The 22,679-nt window shown below is 47.5% G+C and overlaps 1 protein-coding gene across 3 annotated transcripts; it reads right to left on the bottom strand.

Annotated features, from left to right (window-relative positions):
* Nucleotides 1–1,713: 1,713 nt before the first annotated feature.
* Nucleotides 1,714–22,606, bottom strand: TENT5C (terminal nucleotidyltransferase 5C). Of its 3 annotated transcripts, none has more exons than XM_077119753.1 (2): nt 22,394–22,606; nt 1,714–5,126 (listed from the first exon to the last, which is right to left on the bottom strand). In XM_077119753.1, the coding sequence occupies exon 2, from the start codon at nt 5,099–5,101 to the stop codon at nt 3,926–3,928; it is 1,176 nt and encodes a 391-aa protein (XP_076975868.1). In that variant the 5' UTR covers nt 5,102–5,126; nt 22,394–22,606; the 3' UTR covers nt 1,714–3,925. The 3 variants fall into 3 exon arrangements, with proteins under 3 accessions (XP_076975868.1, XP_076975869.1, XP_076975867.1); XM_077119754.1 differs by lacking the exon at nt 22,394–22,606 and adding an exon at nt 21,855–21,979; XM_077119752.1 differs by lacking the exon at nt 22,394–22,606 and adding an exon at nt 20,003–20,171.
* Between the last annotated feature and the right edge of the window lie 73 nt (nt 22,607–22,679).

A 22,679-nucleotide genomic window follows, 5' to 3' on the forward strand; every position in this document is an offset into this window, starting at 1 on the left:
ACCTTCCTACTCACACACACACAGGAATTTGCACTAACTCTTAACTAGCCCAGGCAAAACTCTAAGCATTTTCTTTAGCTTACACTTAAACCGAGTTTTAAAAAAGTGATAGGTAAACAAGAGTTAGGCACTTGAATTCACAAAGACTTTTCTTTCCTGAGTCTCACCTTGAAAGTCTCCACAAATAATCCTGAGAAGCCGCCAGATTTTTTTTTCCACTCCCCAAATACCTTCTCCCCTACATAGCTCCCTCAGCCTCCTGAATTAACTGGCTGAATTGGAATCGGTTCCAAAGTCAGCTGTGACATTCCCGTCTCCGCCAGGTGACGTGTATGAGTCCAGCCTTGGAAACTTGAAGCTCTCCCCATGTAAGAATCCACCCAAGGACTCTCCCCGCTGTGGAGACCAACCTGCTCCCAGATTCCCAGGAAGAAACAGGCCTCGGGAGCACTGGAGCTTCTTCTCAAGACTGGATAATTACAATTCCCTCCTTGGAAGAGGCTGTCTGACCTAAGGATCTAGCTGCATCCTAAAACAAGGCTCCAGTACTGAGAAGTTAACTAGAAAGGCCTTTATTCCTAAAGTTAAGAAGCTGATTTTGACTGGCTCCATTTCCCCAAGTTAACAAAACAGTACGAGTTAAAATCCAACCGACCATAAAAGTAAGGGGTTAGTGCTAGAGGGGAGGCTGAAGGACCAAGAAATTCAGATCTTAGGCAATTTGATTATTAATGTATCACCTCAGAACACAGGCTTACACATAGATGGCTGTGACTCAGATCCCCAGGGGAAACACACGCGCACACACACACACACTTGAATACCGAACTATGTCCGTGCTAAGCATCCTCTTTCATCAGCCTCCCAGGTGGGGGCCCTGCCCCACCCCACAGCAGTCAGGTAGCAGGACCTCTGAGGCGGAGGTGCTGGTGACACAGAGCTCCGTTCCAAGAGCTGAAGTTACTGACTGTGGAGTAGCGTGTTACTGCCAAGGTGGGATTTAAGGGTGAGGCTGATGCTCAGGGCTATAAGAATTTAGTGTGTATTTTATTTTTGCCAACAAGGGGGAAAGGAGCTGTTTTAATCTCACTGCTCCCCAACCTGATTCCAAGAAGCAGGCGTGGATAACAAGCCGCACGCTTGTAAAAAGCGTCAGAAAACTGTTCAGAGTCCTGAAGCAAACGAGAGACTGCTTAAATTTTGATTAAGACTTGCACTTGAACTTTAGTGCCTTCTGCCACTGCCAAGTTTCATGTTACTCAACACACAAAAAAAGAGGAGCCCCGGGACTCAGTCCGAGTTCAGAGCACCCTGGTGTGTGCGGGAGCAGCACAAAAGGCAGGTCTCGGCTACAATTTCCAGACCCCTGAAATTCAAGGTTTACCCATCTATTCTGAGACTGGCAAAAGGCTTGCAGAACAGGTGGAAATACCACTAGACCAGGGGTTGCGTTTTTAAAGTGCAGCTCTTGTCGGTGCAATGGTAGGCTTTTGTTCCAGATGGTTCTAGAACACCTGCCTACTCAGACTACAAAAAGAGCCAAACTGACTAAAAGTTCAGGTGAAGAGGCTCTATGAAGAGGCCCAGTCTCACTGTGGGAAGATGGTCATCTTGCAATTGAGAGGCTGGGAATTTCCAGCAACTTTTGTACCAGAAAGTAGAAGGAGCACTACCACCAGATGGGACAGAAAAATACATAGAAACAGAAAGAACTTCAAAGACAAACTGAAATTTAATTACTTGTTACAGTTCTGATTCTGTCTTCATCCAGTGCCTCATTAACCCCGATCTCCAAGCCTTCAAACGTGGGAGCAATTCTGATCTCTGCTAGAAGCTAGCAAGTGCCCATGTTGACGACTTCATCACATTTCAAAGCTTTGGTTAAACAAATCTGCCAAGATCTGTCATTTCTGTGCACACTTGCTGCCATCTGACCACAGAGGCAGTTTTTTAAGGTCACGGAGGAACAGGTAGCTTTTAACTTGAGATTCATTCTTTACTGGGATTCAGTCTTCATTGTTCCCCCCCCCCCCACCTTAAACTCTGAGGCGCCCTGGGGCCCCTCCATATAGAACCAGCCTTGACTTAAAGTTAGTGAATTCAAACATAACTTAGGTTCGCAAGGAAACAGGAGTCAGTCCGAGACTAAGAAGGGGCTTCTGTCTACCTAAGCAGCACAACACAGACACCAGCACAACCTTGGGAGTTGGTCATTTCTGATCTTTGGTTTAAAAGGACCAAGACATCACACTCCAGAGAAAACCTCAAAGTAAATCTTTGGAAAAAAGTAAACCACTCATTCTCTACTGAGCATTTCTACATGAAGATAACGTCATTGCTTAAAGCAATCAGGCAAGGCTCGGGACAAAAATCAGGAAGCCAGTCTGATTAAATTACCTTAGAAACCAAGCTGGCAATAATGAGTGCCTTTGCCCTTGATACTTTAAAAAGTGATGCTTTCTAAGGGATCACACAAAAAAACTTCAACAACAAAATTCCTTATCTGAGTCTACTGGGAAAAGCAATAGCAGCCTAGGACTCTCCCACTTACTAAGCTGGCTTTAGACTAAAGATTAACACTGTTTTCCTTCTAAAGTGCAGAAAATAAACACACATGGTCAAATCTACCAGAACAAGGAAGATCATTCTTCGTTCTTTCCCGGATACACCAGAATTCATAACAACAAAGCGCCTCGGTTGCTGCGACACTTCCATCTCATGCTCAGCCCAAGACTAGAGCAGCTTAAGCCAAAGAACTCTGCCCACAAAAGCAGATCATTCCACAGGTCAGTCAGTCCTAGCGAAGTTCCTGAATGCCTAGGGAAGGAAATCACACTTTTTCTGTTTTCGTTTTTTGGTTTTTTTTTTGTTTTTGTTTTTTGATTGGGGGAGCCAAAGTACCCCAGAAAAAAAAAAAAACAGCAAAATACTTGGAATGTGACTAAAATGGGTTTCCAATTAAAACACAGGAAGACCCTCATCGTCAGCTGCTACAAGAACTCTAGAACTCAGCACAATCTTTAGTCTTAGGAAGAGCAAAACAAAAGTCAGCCATGAAAAGAGCTGATGGGGAAAAAAAAAGAAAAAGAAAAGTCATTCAATGAGAATTCCTTACTCTAAAGAAAAAAAAAAAATGAACATTCATGTTTCCTATTTACAATCACCCCCACCACCAAAATGCTACTTTAACATCATGTTCCACATTTTTATTTTGTTTTCAAGTTACATTTCAGGAAACTAAGGTCATTTCTCTCTCAGCAATACTCCACAATCCCTCATGACAGCACAGCATGTACCAAAACCACGTCTACCCAGGTCTCAATTCTCCACCTACTGGCTTTGGTTTATTGATGAAGGAAACCCCCAGCTCTGCTGATGGGCTAAACATAAGCCACTGAGTCCCTTGAGCAAAAACGAAGTTGCAAGAGCTCCCTCATGTTTACCATTTTCTCTGTCTGACTAAAATTAATACAAGAAAACAGACCATCGGCACAACTTTCAGGAAGACTGCCAAGAATCCCAAGTGTGAGCCAACAGTCAACTCTAGGCTCAAGTGAGAAGAAAACTAGCTTAATACTTCTCATATACTGCCCCAACTTTCCCCCAACATCAGTTACTGCACGGAGTTCAAATCCCCGTGTGCTAGGGTCTGGGATGTGGCCTGGTAAGTGTCTATTTTGGAAAGATGTGGACAGGTCATACTTCCCACAGCACGTTCCAAAGTGGCACTGGAATATGGGCCCCTGCAGAGTTGGCTCATGGCATACTGTAGACCCACTCCAATGGGCACACAAAGAAAAAAAAAAAGCAGAATCAGAGCTGAGTTCCCCTTTACAAGGCAAATGCCTACATGGAGAAGGAGGTCCCCCAACCCGGGAGCCCTCGCCCCGCCAGGTCCCCAGCACGGAAACCCTCGGGGCGGAGGTTAGTTGCAGGGCAGCCAGGTCGGGTACGGCTGGCTGTAGGGGGCTGGCGGCTGGGCGACGTAGTAGTTGTTGAAGTTGCCGTCGCTGACGTAGGCGGCCGGCTGGTAGTAGCAGGTGACACTGGAGGCGTCGGGGATGGCGTTCTGCTCGGCCAGCACGCGCAGGGCCAGCAGCGAGATGAGGTTGAGCGTCTGCCTGCGCTCGTGCCCCATGAGGCACACGGTGCTGTCGTTGACCACCCTGCGCAGGGTCATGAGGTAGTCGTACTTGCTCCTCTCCTCTTCGGCAAAGTGGTTCTGAAGGTAGGTCTCCAACTTCCGCTGCTGCTCAAGGATGTCTGGGAAGTCGATGAAAAACCGGGAGCACATGTACCGCTCCAGGCTCTTGATCTCCTCCTGGTCCGTGGGCCTGAAGTCCCGCACGAGGAGGTTGCTGTACTTGAGAAGCCCCCCGCCCCGGATCTCCTCGGGGTTCTTCGTGGCGATCAGCCGGTTCTGCAGGTGGTCCAAGGCTTCCTCGAAGTCCCCGTACACGCTCTCCCCAACCACCGTGGGGTGGAAGTGCTCGGAGATGGGGTTGCTGGAGCAGTCGTAGAAGAGCAGCAGGGAGTCCAGGATGATCTGGAAAGAGTCCACGCTGAACTCAAACTGACGCCGGATGGAGTCGACGAACTTCAGCTCCACGTTCCTCCCGTGCTTGTTGGACAGGGAGATGAGGCTCCAGCGGTCGGTGTCCGTGCACACCTTCACCAGCTTCTGGACGTAAGCCTCCCTGAGGGTGACCGGGCTGATCTTGAGCTTGCTCACCCCCTCGGGCAGGAAGTTCAGGAGGGAGCACAGGACCACGTCCCTGACCAGCTGGAACTCCGTCTCGCCGGGGAGCGCCACGTGAAAGATGAGGTCCAAGTCCTGGCAGCCCAGGCCGTTGTCCTTGACCAGGACGTGGCCGGCCGCAGAGCCGTTCAGCCGGACGTCCTGCACCGGGATGCCCGCCGCTTCCAGGCGGCCGCGGACCGTCTGGACAATGTCCCTCAGCGTCAGCTCCAGGGTTGGGAAGTTGCCGCGTCCGTGGATGGGGACGACCTCGGTCAGGACCTCATGCAGCCGGCTCACCTGGTCCCAGCTCAGCACGCTGAAGGACACGCGGTCCCCGCTGCTGCTGCTCCCATCTGCCATCCTGGGGGGGTTCTTGCTGGGGAGGCTGAAAGGCAGGGGGAGGGGAGAAGAGGGTCAGGATTCGCATCTACACAACAAAGCAGTTCAGGCAACTTCAGAGGAGACGGTGAGCTATCTCTGAATGCTGTTGTGATGTGAGATAAATACATATCTAAAGAACAGAGCCCACCTAGATTAAGGACTAAATACCGAGAAACACTTCATCTATATCAATTTTCATAACTTCACAGCTTTGTTTTGTTCAGATGAAATGGATGGTCATGACTCAGTGTCAGGGCACTGCTGGGCACAAAGATGAGCTTTCCAGGAGCTCACCATCAAGAAAGAGGAGTGGACAATATATGCCAGAGTAATAGGGGCAGAGAATACAAAAAGTATTTGCAAAATCCCCTTGGGGGACTGGGGAGAAAGGAGGAAAGGTCTGTTGTGTTTTGCTTTGTTTTGCTGTGCTCATTTGGTTTGCATGGGAGTGGTGAGGTGGCGCGTGCTGGTTTGTGGGAAGGAAGAAAATCTGGCAAACTTACTAAACCAAGGAACCTAAACACATTAGCTGGCAAAAGGCTCATATGTCTTGCTAATTTCCCGTTTTCTACAGACATTACTTCTGCTTTTGGTTCCCTAACCGCATTTTGAACTGGGTGATACCTAAACTGCAACATGCACACACACAGAGCACACAACCCCCACAAAAAGACTTCTTCACTCCATGAACAGTTCAATTCACAGGTCTGGACTACAATCACACCGAGAAGTGGAAGTCAGGCCATTCCTACTAGAATACAGCACTTTTGTGTCCTTTCAGCAAGACTCCTATGTCCCTTTCACCCACGTAAACACTTCCGTTTATTCAGGGTGGAACCAAGGCGTTGTGTGTATGACAGAAGTTCTGGGAGACAAAGAGTTTGGTTGGCTTTATCACGGAACCATTCTCAGAAGCAAGGACGCTCTACACAGGAAGTGGGGCGCTTCCTCAGAGCAGTGTGACCTTTCACTGGTACCCCGAGCTACCTAAGGAGAATAAGTTACAACTGAGTACTGCTCACACTTTACCTGTTAGAATCACAAAATTCCTAAAGTCATTTTCAACCACATTATAGTTTCCAAAAAATGAAACATAACAGTCCTTGGAAATCCTAATATATATGTTTAAAAAATACTACCATATTAGAAAGTCAAGGTGGGCGGTGCAACAGTGGCTCAGTGGCAGAATTCTCACCTGCCACGCCAGAGACCCAGGTTTGATTCCCAGAGCTTGCCCATTTGAAAAAAAAAGTAAAGGTGCCTGTGCGTTCACATCAGTTGGAAATTAGCTAGATAGGTGTTGAAAAGCTGAAACAAACAGGTGAAGGAGCTGACATAAGTGGGTTTCCCACTCCAGGCCTGCTAGATACATGAAAAATCTTTCCCAATGACTTCTGAAGCTTCATTGTTTGAAGCTATTTCTTTTGAATGCACATCTGGCATGCATTCTCCTGGGTTTCCAACTTGGATTTCTGGTCTTGTGTTGGAACCAGGGATCCCTGCTTTACCCACAGCTCTTAGATCAAATGGATAGTTATTACTCAGTGTCAGGGCACTGCTGGGCACAAAGATGAGCTTTCCAGGAGCTCGCCATCAAGAAAGGGGGGTGGACAATATATGCCAGAGTAATATGGGCAGAGATTACAAAAGTATTTGCAAAATCCCCTTGGGGGACTAGGGAGAAAGGAGGAAATATCCAACTTTTCCATCTAGGGAATTCCTGATTTTCTTACAGAAATTGGGGACAGCCAATTCAATGGGCTGGGCCCTCAATCTTGGGGTTCACCCCTGTGAAATCTGTTCTGACAAGGTGGAAGCTAAACCTACTTTATAAGCATGCCTAAAGTCACCCCCTGAGAACCTCTTTTGTTGCTCAGATGTGACCTCTCTCTCTAAGCCAACTTGGCAAGTGAACTCACTTCCCTCCCCTCTACGTGGGACATGACTCCCAGGGGTGTAAACTTCTCTGAAAGCATGGGAAAGGACTCCTGGGGATGGGATAGCCTTCTTGACCAAAAGGGAGAAGAGAGAAATTAGACAAAATGAAGTTTCAGTGGCTGAGAGATTTCAAACAGAGTCTAGAGGTTATTCTTATGTGGTATATAGATATCCCTTTTTAGTTTATGGTGTATTGGAATGGCTAGAGGGAAGTACCTGAAACTATTGAACTATATTCCAGCAGCCTTGATTCTTGAAGGTGACTGCATAACTACATAGCATTTACAATGTGATCATGTGATTATGAAAACCTTGTGTCTGATGTACTCTTCATCCAGGGTATGGACAAATGAGTACAACTATAAGGACAAAAAAGAAATAAATAATAGCGAGGGAGAAAGGGTAAAAAAAAAAAAAAAGCAAGCAGATTGAAATCCTAGTGGTCAATGAGAGGGAGAGGTAAGGGTATGAGATGCATGAGTTTTTCTTTTTATTTTTTTTTCTGGACCCATGCAAATGTTCAAAAAAAAGATCATGTGATGAATACACAACTACATGATGGTACTATAAACCATTGATTGTATACCATGTATGGACAGTATGTGTGTGAAAATATTGCAATTAAAATTAAAAAAAAAAAGGGGGAGGTGGAAAACACAAGATACAAAGACACAAGGTAGTACGTGCTGTGTCCAGACTGAGTGGTGGAAAGAAAACGTAATATAAAGGCAGAAGAAAGGGATGTCCTTAATTGGCGTGAACTGGAAGGTCATGGAAGAGTTCACTTATGAGAAGGAGACGTAAGCCGACAGAAAGACAACCTGAGCTCTCAGCTGGGGCTGGGGGACAGAAGCATCAGGTGACTAAGACGGAGCCAGATGTCCATTCGGGTTGCCATGAGACTCTCCTCAGGCCAGATCATGAGGCCCTTTAGTAGGTAGGTTACAGGATTGTGAATTTGCTTGGCTGACCACGTGATCAAGCTGGCTCTAGGAAGACCAATACGAGGATGTGTGCTCTTCTGCCCGCTACAAAGAGTACTCAGCAAGAGGAAGAGGAAAGTTTCCTTTTAAATTTCTCTGTACTGTGTTAAAAAGCCCTAGGCTAATCCACCTCCATGGTGATGCTCGGCTGGGTCATGCCCTGACATTAGTGGGCTGGAGTGGAGCCAGTTCACTCATTCAAACTTTGCATCTAGCTCAGGGTTTTCTTGCTCAAGTGTCGAGAATAAGGTACTGTAGATTGGACCAATCCAGATGTAACTGATTTTGTCACGTGCACTCCAAATGCTCCAGATGTGAAGTCGGTCTATTCCGTTTATATGCATAATCCTCAGAAAGTTCTCATTCTTGTGCCGAGCTGGTCACTGTTACCAGGGTGATATTTATTGGATGTGGTTAATCTCAAACTCGTCTTTCCTCAGTTTCTTTCAACACTAGTAGGCACACAACGGTTACAGAATTATGTGGAAAGATATTGTGGTCACCTTGTTGGGAAAATAATTTTCCATAATTGTTTTTGGAATTGCTCAAATAACCCATTGCTCAAATAATAAAAAAACTATTTCCCTGTCCAAAAAAAAAAAAAAGCCCTAGGCTGTTAGATTATCCCACCATACACACCTAAATTAATAACAAGAAAATGTTTGATGAGATACTTCTTAATGCTTACTGCAGCTGACATTTAGTTTCAAGTCAGATTTGAGACAGGAGAGTTAGCTTAGTACTTTGTAGCCCCTTTTATGGTCAGCATACAGTGGATTGAGCCTATTTAAAGGGCTCTCTACACAACCAAATGCAAATGATTCCCAAAATACATGCATGGTTCTAGTTTTGTTTTGAGATACTGCTAGGCTACCTATGATTTAGCGGCAGATTCTGCCAGATGTGTGATTCTACTTAAGGGAAAAAACTTTGCTTTACTCTATTACCTTCAGTTGTGCTTTCATGGCTCATATTTATGACCCAGTTATGAGAAGTGACACAGCCACAGAGAAGCCAGGATTCAGTCAGTGCTTGGGACGGAAGTAACAATTCTGAGAAAATCTCCAGGAAGAGCCTCGACAATGTTGCAGAGGAGAACACAACTGCAGGGATGCCTTTTAACACTTTATTGTTTTCAGGTTTTAGGAACTGATTTAAAAAAAAAAAAAAAAAAAGCCATCCTGGCTAGAGTTAAGGCCTATCATCACTTCTGGAATGGTGATTCCTAACATTAGCATAGGGGCACCTAAGCCCACTGAAAATCTGAGGGAATCTATGACCCCTTCGCCTTCCCTAAGTATTCACGTGTATTTTCACATCAGGGAACCTACGGTAAGATCAAGTTGGAATCTGTTTTAGACTTAGAATTCTTAAGGTTCCTACAGGGGGAAGAGCAGGAATTGCCAAGAAAGTTATAAAAAAACAAAAAGGAATGCGGTATTCTAGCCCATAAGAGAGATTATTTGATCACTGAAACAGTGTGAAGTTGGCACAAAAGGATGGACTAATTGATGGAACAGAATGAAAAATCTAGAAACAAAACCAAATACGTAAGGAGATTTAGAATACAATAAAGGAGGCATTTCAAAATAATGAAGGAAAAAACAGACGACTGGACAGTCATCTAGGGAAAAAAAAAAGAAAAATCAAGCTGGCTTCCTATCTCAAGCCAAACTAAGATCCAGAAGGAAGGATCAAAGACTTAAGTATAAAAAGATGAAAACATAAAAATACAAGGAAAAAAAAAAACCCATGGGATTTATATATATACACACACACAGAGTAAGGCAATCCTTTCTAAATTACATAAAATGTAAAAATCACAAAAAGTGAGCACATATAAAAATATCTATACAAAAAGAAGTCAGAAGATAAAACTCAGAGAGTATCTGTAAAATTAGGCAAAGGATTCATCTCCTTAATGAATAAAGAGCCCCTACACACCAGAGAAGGGAAAAGGACAGGAACAATGATTCAGACACAAAACAATCAACCTCACTCAAGACTGAGGCACATTAAAACCTCAGTGTATCATTTCCACCTATCAGACTGGCAAAGATCAAAGACCTGAAGAGCACTGCAGCTGGCCGCAGTGTGCAAGCAGACGTGTCGTACACCCCAGCAGGCTCCCCATGGAAAACGACTCTGGGTTTTAAGTAGACACGTCCTTTGACGTAGCGACTCGACTAGGAAGCTCACTGCGGGATTTATCTTATGCAAGCACTTTCAAGCGAGCACAAGGATATCCACTGGAGAATTATCTGTGAAGCTAGAACTGTTCCTCAGTAGAGGCTGGTTAAATGAACTGATACATCTATACAAGAGAATACTATACAGTCGTTTGGAAATACGGCGGCAGCTCTCGCTATATGAATGTGCGGTGCTCTTCAAGACTCATTGACCAAAACAGCAAACGTAGGGGGTGCAAGGGTGGTTCAGTGGCAGAATTCTCTCCTGACATACGGGAGACCCTGGTTCGATTCCTGGTCCCTGCACTTCCCCAAAACAAATAAAAATTCAACAAATGGTGCTGCAATAATGGAATATTCACATGGAAAAAGAATGAATTGTGACCCTGCAATACAGCACATGTGTGTGTGTGTGTGTAAAGCAAGTGTAAACCTATGTGTGTACAAGTCTATGCTTATACAAGCATATCAAATCTCTGGGATGAGACAAACGACATAGTTCTGCTCACACTAAATTCCACCTCTAGCTGGAGGATGGGGGAGGAAGGAAGCTTATTTTGTGCCATCTGATTTGGAACCTATGCATGTATTAATTGAACCAAATGAAAATCTTCTAAAATCTTTCCCCTATGAGCCTCCTGCTCAAATGCTACCTTACTGAATTCCTTCAATTCCTTTTCCTTTTTTAATTCTGCCAAATCACCATGACTTAGATACAGAGGAGCTAAAGCTATTGAAGGCCCAAGTATGGGCTGGGTTCATGTGAAATGCTGAGCTCATTAAGAGCCCCGAATAAGTCATTAGTCCCGATTAGAAAGGAATTCTCCATTTTCCCTTAGCCATCCAATCTCAGATTCAAACAGGACATTTCAAGTTACTAAAACAAACGCTGGTATTACTAGAAAAAATCCAAGTCAAAGGCCCATAGCGCTTAGATTATACACCAGGGCTTAGTGTAATAGCTTTAGTTTTAATTTACTTTAAACCAACACTGATATAATCCTCACATAAAAGAATCACGTGAAACACATATTCCCAGCTCATGAAAGGCCCTGGTCAAAGGCACATTCTAGTTAGCAGGATTAATGAAATAGTGACTAGGAAAAAAAAAATTGAAGTCTAGCAAATTCAAACTAAAGTTTGTGCTTTCCTTTTTACCGTTTGGGAAGCACATTCCCTGTGCTTTGCACAGTGGAAATTGGGAAAAACAGGAGCCATGCTCTTTCACTGATTTAAACACTTAGGCACCTGAATCTACTATCCTTGTACCTGTGAATCACCTTTACTTCTGTCATCTGGCTGCGGTAGAAAGGCAGAAAACACACATTGAAAGAATATATGTTTGCAAAGATGCAGCAAACGGGGAGGGGAATGCAAACTAGGACAGAGGATCAAACCAAGCTGCTGGAGGACCAGGCTGCTCTCTAACTTAGCTTTGTCCCCCGGGGGCTGGGACACAGGCGGCCCAGGCAGGCTGAGCTAAAGACCTATGTCTGAAGTTTGATTGGGGGGGGGGGGGGGGGGTTAGACTTGCTTTCATAATTTTACCAGATCCCTGGGACTTGCCAATTAATCCAGATAGAAGAGTGATTGAAGCTATAAACCCGTGAGGGGACTCATGGTGGCCAAGTGCAAGAGGGCGATGAACCAGTTAGAGGAAAGAGCCCTGAGAGCATCTCTAGCAGCTGCCTACAGGTCTCACAGTCAAGGGCTCAGATCAAATCAACACTGGTTCCTGTCCTGGCCCTGGAATTAGACACAGAGACTGCACAAAGAGCTCCTGACCTGTGCGGACAGCCACATCTATGCAGGTAAAGACAGCACAAATTTAACTTTTATCTCATAAAACATGAAAGCGATTGTCCGAGAAGGTTTCACGCAAGCACTCAGGCCTCAGCTGAGGATCTCTAGGCACCTGCAGCCCCCATTCCCTCCACGCACACCGGGGCAGCACCACGATGCCGTCTTCCTCTGCTCCCATGGTGGCTTCAGAACACACAAGCCAAATACAACTGAGAGTTCTTTTGATAATAAAATTTCTTATCACCACTCCTCGACATTTTGCCTCAAAAGCCTGGATCATTCCAGCTCAGGGTGAAAGACTGTCCTCGGGCAGTGGATGAGCCTGGTGACAGGCCCCAGGGGTGGTGTGTATGCCGACAAGGACACCTGCCACTCCTGGCTCCTGGCCAAGAGGGCACCACGCACCTGTGGCTGAAACCTTTCCTACAACACTTGCCCCTGTGCATGACAGAGGCTATCTTAAGCAAAAAGAGATTAGTTCATGGCCTAGAGAATTTAAGCAGCAGTTGAAGCGGACAGCAGTGTACTTCATGATATCCTATCGCACCTCTTCCCTTTACCTTCCCTCTACTGAATGAATAAGAACTACAACGCCTGGACCTTTATTTCCCTTCATTTGTAAAACAAAGGTGTAGAGGTGTCTGATAGCAAGAATATTTGTTAGCTACTTCACATTGATTCTCATTTAATTATCACAAGCACTCCAAACAAGTACTACTGTCCATTTGTTTACAGATTAAGAAATAAAGTTCAGAAAAGATGAAATGAATTGACCCCAGGTCCTCAGCTCTGAAGCTAGTGTTTTAACTCTTGGAAGAGGGACTCCCTCCACCAAGCTGGAGGGGGAACAGGAGGGGGAGAAGGGGGGCACGGGGCAGGGTTCATTGTAAGCACACGCTACAAACCCACATGAGCACTTCTGCTAAAACGATCCTTTCTGAAACAAAGATTGTATTGATCCTATCAAAAAAGGGAGGACGCAAACCTTCCTTCAACTATGTAACTGCGGCACCTTACCTTTCCATTGCCCCCATCCCACTGTATGTGCCAAAGATGGCAAAGCTCGAGTCAACCACACTTTACTGTCTGCTTCAGTGTAAACTGCAAACTAAGCAAGACATGAGTCTGGTAAATTTTCATCTTTAAGGCTACCAAGATAGCTTAGAGGTGTCCCTCCGAGAGACACCAAGGAAGAAGATTCATTCATACGCAATGGAGTAGGAAATTCCACTTCCCACTGGGGACACCCAATTAGCGGTTTCATAAAGTAGGTAACAGCTCACTAGTGCTATCCAAAATGCCTTCCCACAGGGCTTATCTTAATACTTCCTCAGAAGCTCCAGCACCTGACCCCTCCAGGGGCTGAGCAGCCTCAGTCATGGTCTGGGAACCCAACATGGGGTTATCTGTTCAGCCAGGTGAGAGCACCAAAGCCTATATTATATGCCAGCACCCCACGTCGAGAGCTGCCATCTGAGCTGTGAGCCAGGGCTGTCAAAGGCTGGGTCTGAAGCAATCCATCTGATGCGCACAACAACACTATAAGGGAACAACTATCATCTCCCCTTTACAGATGAGAAAACTGGGGAACAAAGAGGACATGTAAACTGTGCAAGGACACACTGTTGCTAAGAGACAGAAATGGGATTTAAGAGGCAGAAAACTTTGGTGGTAGGAGGAGAGGAAGGAGTTTTGAAGAAGAAACTGGAGTTCATGCGTTTGTAGGGAAGTAGATGGCAGTACGTGGAAGGAAAGGGAAGGAAGGTATGATGATTTTTAAATAAGATTGCAGGAAAGAAGTTCAGTTACATGGGATAAGCTAGATGTTAAGTGCTGAAAGCAAGACAGAAGCATTTAGAACTAAGTTACCTTAAAAATCGTAAGGAAGAAATTCCCTCTTCCCCTCCCCCCCCATTCCCAAATCATTATGGATTGGGGAGTGAATCCACCCTAGCTGGAGGCACTAGAATTAAAGTAATTAAGTAGAGAGAATGTAACAGTTATGCTAACATTTGTTTAAAAGGAACACTGGAGATGAAGGTCTAGAAATCTCACTTCTTCATAAAGAGCTCCAATGAGCTGGGATAGGCTACAAGCCAGCGGTGATTTCAGAGAAAGCAAGTTTGGAAGGGAGAAACCCCAGGAGCGGAAGGAACAAGTGCAGCAAACTTGCTGGAAAAAATAATGGCCCAAGACATAGATTTTTAGGAATGGACCAATTAGGATCAGCCCAGGGAAATTAAGGCAAACTGAACTGCTGATAAAACAAGGGACTAACCCACTAGGGTGGCTCTGGTGGCTGGCAGCTCAGGAGCACGGACCTGCCGATAAAGCAAAAGTACAGGACAGTCCCTGCAGGCAGGAGCTCAATTTTCTCAGGTCCCAGAAACAGATAAGCCAAACAGAGCTGCAGAGAAGCTAGACAAATACGCAAGAAGTGGTCACCACCTGAGGGCTAGCACAGGAAGGCGAGCTGGAACGGACCTGAAAACAGACACAGCCTGGGAAAAACTGATGCATGCTCAGACGCTGAACCTAAGCCTGGATGCCTGTGGCTCTTCCCACCTGCATGTGGTGTGAACCCCTAGACCCCTTCGCCCACACAGAGACAGCCAGGCTCTTCAAACAACAGGGGACTTGACATACATAGCCACAGATACGTGGGCGGGCAGAAAGGAAGAAAACCCGGGTCAAAGCAGCTTCAGCCTTCTGGAGAGAAATCCTCCCATACTCCTGGAATTCCTTGGCTGTTGAAGGCCAGAAGTTATCTCAGACCAGAGGGGCTGCCTGAGGAAGTCTTTTCTTCCTCACCAGGCTGCGGACCCCCTCCCCAGGGTCCAGGCCCCCACAACACAGGAGACACTCCTCTGTGGTGCCCACACACATCAAAGTGTCACAGATAAGGGGGGCACACAAGTGTGTTTAATGCATGTGGAATAAGAGCTTTGAGTAACAGGTGACCCAAAGCAATAGAAACAGGGAAAATAATATCTTATTTTTTTTCTATTAAAAAAAAGGAGGACCATAAAATATATCCTATGTTACATTTTCTAAGAAGTAAGTTGTTCACTCAACCACTCAAATATCCACAACACCTTCTACCAAATTTCCAGCCACAACTAAGCCACAGAGGTTCAGAGGAAACACCTCTCAGCCAGTGACACAGCAAACCCTACAGATGGTCTTTTCTCACTCCCAGCTCTATCACGCTCAGCCGGAGGTCTCGGTCCATTTTCTCAGGGTTATCAGTATCTTCCCAGCCAGTTAACACCAATGTTTACCGGAGTCAAAAAATTCAGTTAGATTCCCACAGCAACGGGATGCTGCCTGAGCCTGGCCTAAAGGAAAACAGTGTCTGGACGGAAACCGGAGCAGGCCACAGACAAACTGTTTCCCCTGCTGTCTCGCTTTGGACAAAGCTCTTAGAGTTGGAGGGGCCTTCACAAACTCTCACTTCCCACCGACGCCAAAATACAGTCTTAATTGTTATCAGGGGTGGGGCTCTGTCCACAGATACCCTCTCTAAGAAGCTTCCAACCAGAAGGTTCTTTCCCATCTTTCAAAATAGAATGCTTAAGCGAGTGTGGTGGGAGAGATAACGCTGGAAGAAAATTAATGCTGTGGCTGCAAAAAAGCATGAAGCAGAATCAAAACACTGGCCCGGGTATTTCTACAGTGACACCACAGAAGCCCAAATGCTTAAAGGACGTGCTGCCATCGTTCCCAATTTGCATATTGACAAGGCTGGAACAGATCCATCTGTAGATGGAAGGCAGGCATAGAGACTGTGATTTTTCCAAGGTATCAGCATTATTAAGGGCTACATGCCTGACTTGAACAGGAAAGAATCCTTGTTATTCCTCAAATATGCTTTTTTCTAAATCAGAGAAGTTACTGGTTGGAACTCATTTCAAGACACTCCCATACAGAAACGACCCTTCTGTTTCAGAGATTCACTCAACTGGGAAAAATAGGACGGTTCCTGGAAGGAGACTGTTTATGGTAAGGATGATCAGGCTTACATGCAACTCACCGAGTTCAAGAGCTTTAGACCTTCAAAGTTTCCTCCAGGGCTTCACCCACAGGATAACTGTGGATGACCATCTAACTCTCGGGATTGACCATCTAACTCTCCAGCGTCAAGCTCTGAACAGTTCGCTGTTGTCCAAAATGAAGAACTCAGTCGGTCAAGTCCTGTCTAGTCACTAGGAACATCCCCGGGCCTTATCGGGAAAGGGACAAGCAACACTTAAACAGTACTTATCACACTTTACATACATATTCACACCTCCTATGGCTAAGCTTGGGCTGGCCTCCAACTGAGGGCAGATTCTAATCAGGCAAAGGAAACGCACAATTCCACCAGGTTTTAGTTTTGCAGAGACCCTTCCCCATAGGGTTAACATTCCATAGCAGGTACCTGAACTGACCTCCAGGTCCGAGGGATGGCAGCAGCCGGAGTGAACACCATAGTGCTCAGAGATCCCTCTGACAACATTACAGATGTTATACAAGGAGCAAATGGGCGAGGTAGGTGGGTGGGGACTCACTGGAAGGAGGAAAACCACGGGATGGTACCTGTTTCTCTATAAACAGAAGGTAGGTAGACCACCTTGTCTTCAGTGTTCCTGCGTGAGTGGATGATGATGATGATGATGATGATGATGAAGTTAGTATTTATTAATTAATGTGCTGGAGTCATTAGCTACCTCATATACACCTTTTACTGAAAGTTATTTCCTCTTGCCTTTTCCTTCAAATTTTCATCAGTGACAAGAGTATGGGTCTTGGTCCCCTGTCAGCCCCAGAAGATTTTATTTAAAATTCTATTACTTTATGATTACTCTCTAAGAAGCTATGAACAAAACAAAAAGGCAAAGAAAGAGCACTGGGCCAGGAATCAAACATCCCACGTTTCAGTGCCAGGCCTGCTCACAAGGTGAATGATTATCAGCGTGCCAACCACGAGGACTGGATTTCCTTTCAATCGATTAACTACTTGAGTGCCTACTACGTTCCAAGCACAGTTCTAGGAGCTTGTGACACTCCGTGAGCAAGAGACAAATATCCCTGCCCTTGCAGAGTTTACATGCCAGCTCACACACCTCTTCATAATTTAGGACTGCTGACTCTCAGCCACGTCAAATCAGATTCTCAGTGTGAAACATTTTTGCAGATGGTCAAGACCTGTGCTGCCCAATACGGCAACCACAAGCCATGGGCTATTAAGCACTTGAAATGTGGCTAGCCCAAACTGAGTTGTGCTGTAAGTATCAAACACACATTGCATTTCAAGAGCTCGCTACAAAGAAATGAATGCAAAATATGCCACTAATATTTTCATACTGTTTACATGTTGAGGTGGTAATATTTGACAGCATGGGTTAAAGCCATTACAATTAATTTCAGCTGTTTACTTTCACATGTGACTACTAGAAACTTAAAATTGCATCGCTCACATTAGATTCTACTGGACAGCACTGGTCTATAGTCTGTCGTGCATATTACTATAAAGAAACTGAAAGCGGAAGAGGTAAGGAAGACAAGAACCCCGGTCTCCCAATGATTAGAGACACCATAAGAGGCTGGGAGGAGATGAGTATAAAGATCACAAAGGGTCTGAGCACTGGAGAAACCAGCAGTGCAAGTTCCTGGGTGAGCAACCTGGGCAAGCACCTGGGCATGTGGCAGGTGCTCCGTAGCATCTGCTTCCTCTCGACCTCTGGGTCGGCTCTTCCTAATACATCCGTGTGCACTTAGCCGTGCAAGGGCAGGGCTGCCAAAAGCAACACAGCCTCAGACCACCTGGCAGTCCTCATCCCAGAGGGCGGGGACTAGTGAGGTGAGTGGAGGTGAGCTGGGCCAGTCAGGAGAGGGGGAGGGTTGCCTCTTCTCCTTTCCTAGTTGGAGAGGAACACAGGGCAACACCAGGCAAGGGGGGCCGTTCAGGAGTCATGGAAAACTTTCTTCTCAAGATGTTTTTTGAAGAGGTGAAATAAGGGGACAAGCCGGTGTTCATGCACTCAAAGATAAATTTTTACGAACTAGAAAATAAGGTACACAGCAGAACTGTAAAACAGTATTAAAAGAGAAGAGGTGTGGGGTAAGGGAACCCTCAGGTGGGGTGAGAATAGCCAGAAGCCTCTGGGAAGGGTCTAAAGCTGGATTAAAATAGTTTGGTGTGGGCGGGCCACGGTGGCTCCGTGGCAGAGTTCTTGCCTGCCACACCGGAGACCGGGGTTCGATTCCCGCTGCCTGCCCATGCAAAAAAAAAAAAAAAAAGAGTTTGGTGAGGAAGCTGCAGCAGTCATTTGCTGAAATATTTGAGCATGTATTCTGTGAGATAAGGTAGGACAGTTCAGAAGATCCCTCCAAGGGAGGGTGAGAATAAACAGAAGGCCAGAAAGTTACAAGTCTTGAAAAGGAGCTCGGCTTTGGAGGGATGGGCAGTTCTCCTGAGTGGAATGCACGGACCTCAGCTCTGACCCGAGGCAGGGTGGCCGGCTGGACTATGGTTCTAATCAAGCTGCTGTCCACAGGGCCCTAAACCAGGTTAGCGATGGCAGTGGGAAACAACAACAAATTTTTTCAAAAAAAAGCAAAAACAGAATCAGCAGAACTGACAACTACGTGAACATGGAGAGAGAATGGCTGCGTGAGCCCTGCGAGGCCAGTGCTGGAGCGAATGGGGAGGATGGGAAGCTGAGTTTGAGAAGTTTCAGCTGTCGGTCAATCAGCAGTCACTGCCCAGAGCCACCATTTTAAAAAGGCCCAGAAACCATCCTGCATTTTTAGGCTAGGAGTTTTTTGATGCAAAACTCCCCAGTGCGTGGGTCCACCAGGAAGATGCCCGCAGCGTGCCTCACTCTCAGAGAGCCATGGCAGTCAAATGCCAGCAGAGCACTGCACCCAGATAACAGAAGCGCTTTGTGCGTGCTAATCCTGCTCCAGACGCTGAGGATGCGCGGTGAGCACAGGTCCCTGCCTTCCTGGGGCCGAGGGCCCCGGGGGGGGGGGGGGGGGGGCCGAGATAAAGAAGAGAAAAGTGAGTGCCTAGAGTGCATTATAAAGCTGACCCAGCTTGGGCCTTTTCGCATACCATTGCCTTGGCCTCTTCAGCACCTGGCACAAAAGACTGCCTAGGAAGCACTCAACTACTTACTGATTCAACCACTGCGATCCAAGAAATAAACTCACTATGCAGTTTAGTGACCAGGACTCCAAAATGCTGAGACTCAAAAAATATCCTACATGGAGAGCTGCTTATTTCTTCATGTTAATTTTCCCCTATTGTTCCAAGAAGCACTGTAAACGGCTCAGAAACAGGCTCCAGGATCCAGCTGTACAAAATCTACTATTTCCAAACAATTCATAAAGCTTGGGTTATTTAATGATGTTTCCTCTAAATCATTTAAATTTCAGATGGAAGTTTTCTCCTAACACAGGAGGTAAAGCGGTTAAAAAGCTCAAGAAGCAACAAGCCCGAGAAACATCACCGTAGCCTTGAACACTTGAACACTTCCTACACAGAAGCATCTGCTTCATCACAATACAGCTTATGCCAATTTAACCAACACCAAAGTGGCAGAAAGCACTTTTTGTATTGCTTTGTATACTTCGGTGGCAATACAAAAAGCCAGAGTACTTCTCTAATCGGAGGAATGTTTAATTCTAAATAACACTTCACACTCTGCATGGCTCAATTTCAACCCCCCCCCCACACACACACACACACAGCACAGCAACAGATACAGCTCAGAGTGAGATGTGGGATCTGGAAATCCAAACACAAGGATACAATGTTAACTCCTCATAAAACAAGTCTTGTGCTTCCCCAACCTCTCTCTGTGTGATGTAAAAAAGATTTAACCTGAGCATTCACTATTTTGAGTTCTGCTGCCATTCTTCAGTGGCGGCTTCATGCACAGAACACAGCAAGGAGGAAAGGGGAAGACAGTACAACTCACCAGAGCAGTTTAAAAAAATGTCATCGTCTATTTTGGTGGCAAACATGTCCAGTCAAATGGTACTTTCTGAACAAGGCACTACATCCATTTTTAAGTTATCTTTATTGCTGGCCTGTTGATCGGACTTCCAGAAGTCTGCGGAGTTTTCGGTTCTCTGATGGTTAATGTAAGATGTGCATATCTGGCCTGGTCTGGAACACGGGGCGGGGGTGGGGGAGGGGGATGCACGCTGAGTGTGGTGTGCTTTGGGAAGATAGGGGTGGGCGGGGGAGAGGTTCTGGAACTCAGGACAAGATTTCTGTGAGTTGCCTGTACTCACAAGAGGGCTGAAGTAACTAAGTAAGGAGAACCAATGTGCTCAGCTAAGTCATGCTCATTTTGACATGTGGGCCACCAGCCAAAGCCTTCCCTTCAAAATTACACAGACCTAATCTCTGGATACAAGGTAGGCATTGTGGAAGAAACTCAACATAAAGAGTGCTGCTGTTATCTCTATGTGCCCACACTAAAATTACTGATGAAACTAGAGGCCTTTGTTTTTGGTAACAATTTATAGGCCTCATGGCTGGGATTTTTTTTTTTTTTTTTAGTTTTGATGTTTAGGGACTCCCCCACAGCCACCTGGAGAGTTACAGTCGATATATACTTTTTTCTTTTTAAAAACTCCTTATTAAGAATAGTTATACTCTGAAACTATGGTTACACTTTAAGACACAAGATTTCAGTTTTCTGAAGTAAAATAAACTTGACTGCAGAGATAAGTAGTGTTCCATCATCACAAACAAAAACGTCAAGGGAAAAAACCACTGCCTATCCATTTCAGAATAAGTTAGCATTTCCTCGCAATCCCTCCCCCAATACAGACACAAGTGCAGAGTCCCGTGTTGCAGGTCTCGCCCCCTCAGCTCCATGTCTGGGGATTTAAGACAGCACCATTCTTGGTAAGCACTCACGCCACCTTCACAGCTGCGGGCTTGCATCCCTGCCAAGTCACTCACGCTGGGAGGTTAGGGTAGACCATACCTGCCACCCTCATCCCCTCCCTGGAGAGCAGGGGGCTAAACCCAGGGGACCACTTCAGGAGGATTCGATAATCTTAACTTTTATTTCCCGAGGTAAGTCAGGCTCCTAACCCACCTACCAAACAACCTGAGTACCAAGTTGTCACAATACGAGCTATTACATAGTCTTCGCTGCGAGCTCACCACAAGGGCACTTAAAGCACTTTATGTGCATGTCAGCCTCTATACAAACAAACACCACCAACAACATCAAGGGAACGCACAGGGCACTGATAAGAGTCCTGCAGAAGTCTTACTGAAAGGTGCGTGCTGGGGGAGGGGTTGGCATCGCGCCTCCCGCGCGTCCGCCTCTAGCAGTGGGTGCCACCGAAGACAGGTCGCCTGGGTCGTCAAGGGCAACGTGCCAGGCGCGTCTGCAGAAGCCCTCCCGCACTCCGGGGGGCGGGGAGCGGAGGGTGCGCCGCTTCCTTCTCTCGCCTGCCTGCGTCGGGCTCAGGTGTACCGGGCACCCACCCCGCCGCCGTGCTCCCCGCGTGCCCTCCCACCCGCTCCCTCCGGTCTCCAGCACCGCGCTGGGAGGCGGCCCCGGACATTCAGCCTCTCCAGTAGGCAAGTCTCATTCCCCAAAGGGGAGCGACCAGGTTTCGCGGACGCCGCAGAAGTTTCCGAGAGACGCGCTGCGCACCAGCCACCCGCTTCGATTGCTCCGCGGCTCACGGATCCAGAAAAGTGACTCGAGATCAAGAGGAGGGAGGGATGTTCGTCTCTAGCCTCGAAACCCAGGCTTTGGCAGAGCCCCCCACCCCACCTCCACCCCCAAAGAAGCGTACCTCCCTTCCCCGGCCTGGGAAAGGCAGCGCCTCCCCGCGAACCCGCTGACCGCTGCGCCTCCAACTGCGCCTTCGGAAACCGCCGGACGCGAGTTCGCGCTCGGCCCCGCGGGCGCCCAGCGGGGCTGGCGGGGGCGGGGGGGCGCCCGCTGCGGGGAGGGCAAGGGGCCCCCACCCCCGAGCCCCTCGGCCGCCCCGCCCGCGACCGGCCCCGCGCACAGCCCGCGGGGCGCCCGGGGCAGGAACTCGCCGGAGGTTTTCTGCCAAAGCCCGGGCGAAGTCTCTGGAAAGTTGCAGCTCGGGGCGGGCTGGCCCGGCCGTCGGGGGCGGGGTGCGTGCCGGAGGGCCGCGGCGCGGGCAGGCGGGGGAGGCAGCTCTGGGGCTGCGCACCTGCCGGTATCGCCCCCTCCGGCCCCCGCGCGCCCACCAGGTCAGGGTCGAGAGCCGCGGGGCTGGGGGCAGACCCCTGAGCGCACAGCGCACGGCCCACGGAGACCGCCGCATCCTCGCACCTTTGGAGGAGGGGGCCGTGGACTCACCTGGGCGGCGGAAGAGGAGGCGACAGAGGCAGGTCCTTGGCGTGGGCAGGCCTGCCCCCTCCCCAAGCTGGAGCGGCGCGGTCACTACAGCCCCCAGGCAGCGGCACGGAGTGAACCGGCCGGCCGCCGCCCCCTCCGTTCTTATACGGCCTGACCACGCCCCCTCCCACCGCCCCCGACTCCGCCCCGACCTCTAAGCCTGCCCTCCCGGGAGAGCCTGGGGCGGGGCGGGGCGGGGCGGGGCGGGGCCAACTCCGGCGAGGTCCTTCCGCCTGGACGCTGACGG

The sequence above is a fragment of the Tamandua tetradactyla genome, chromosome 11 (assembly GCF_023851605.1).
Source record: "Tamandua tetradactyla isolate mTamTet1 chromosome 11, mTamTet1.pri, whole genome shotgun sequence".
Lineage (NCBI taxonomy): Eukaryota > Metazoa > Chordata > Mammalia > Pilosa > Myrmecophagidae > Tamandua > Tamandua tetradactyla.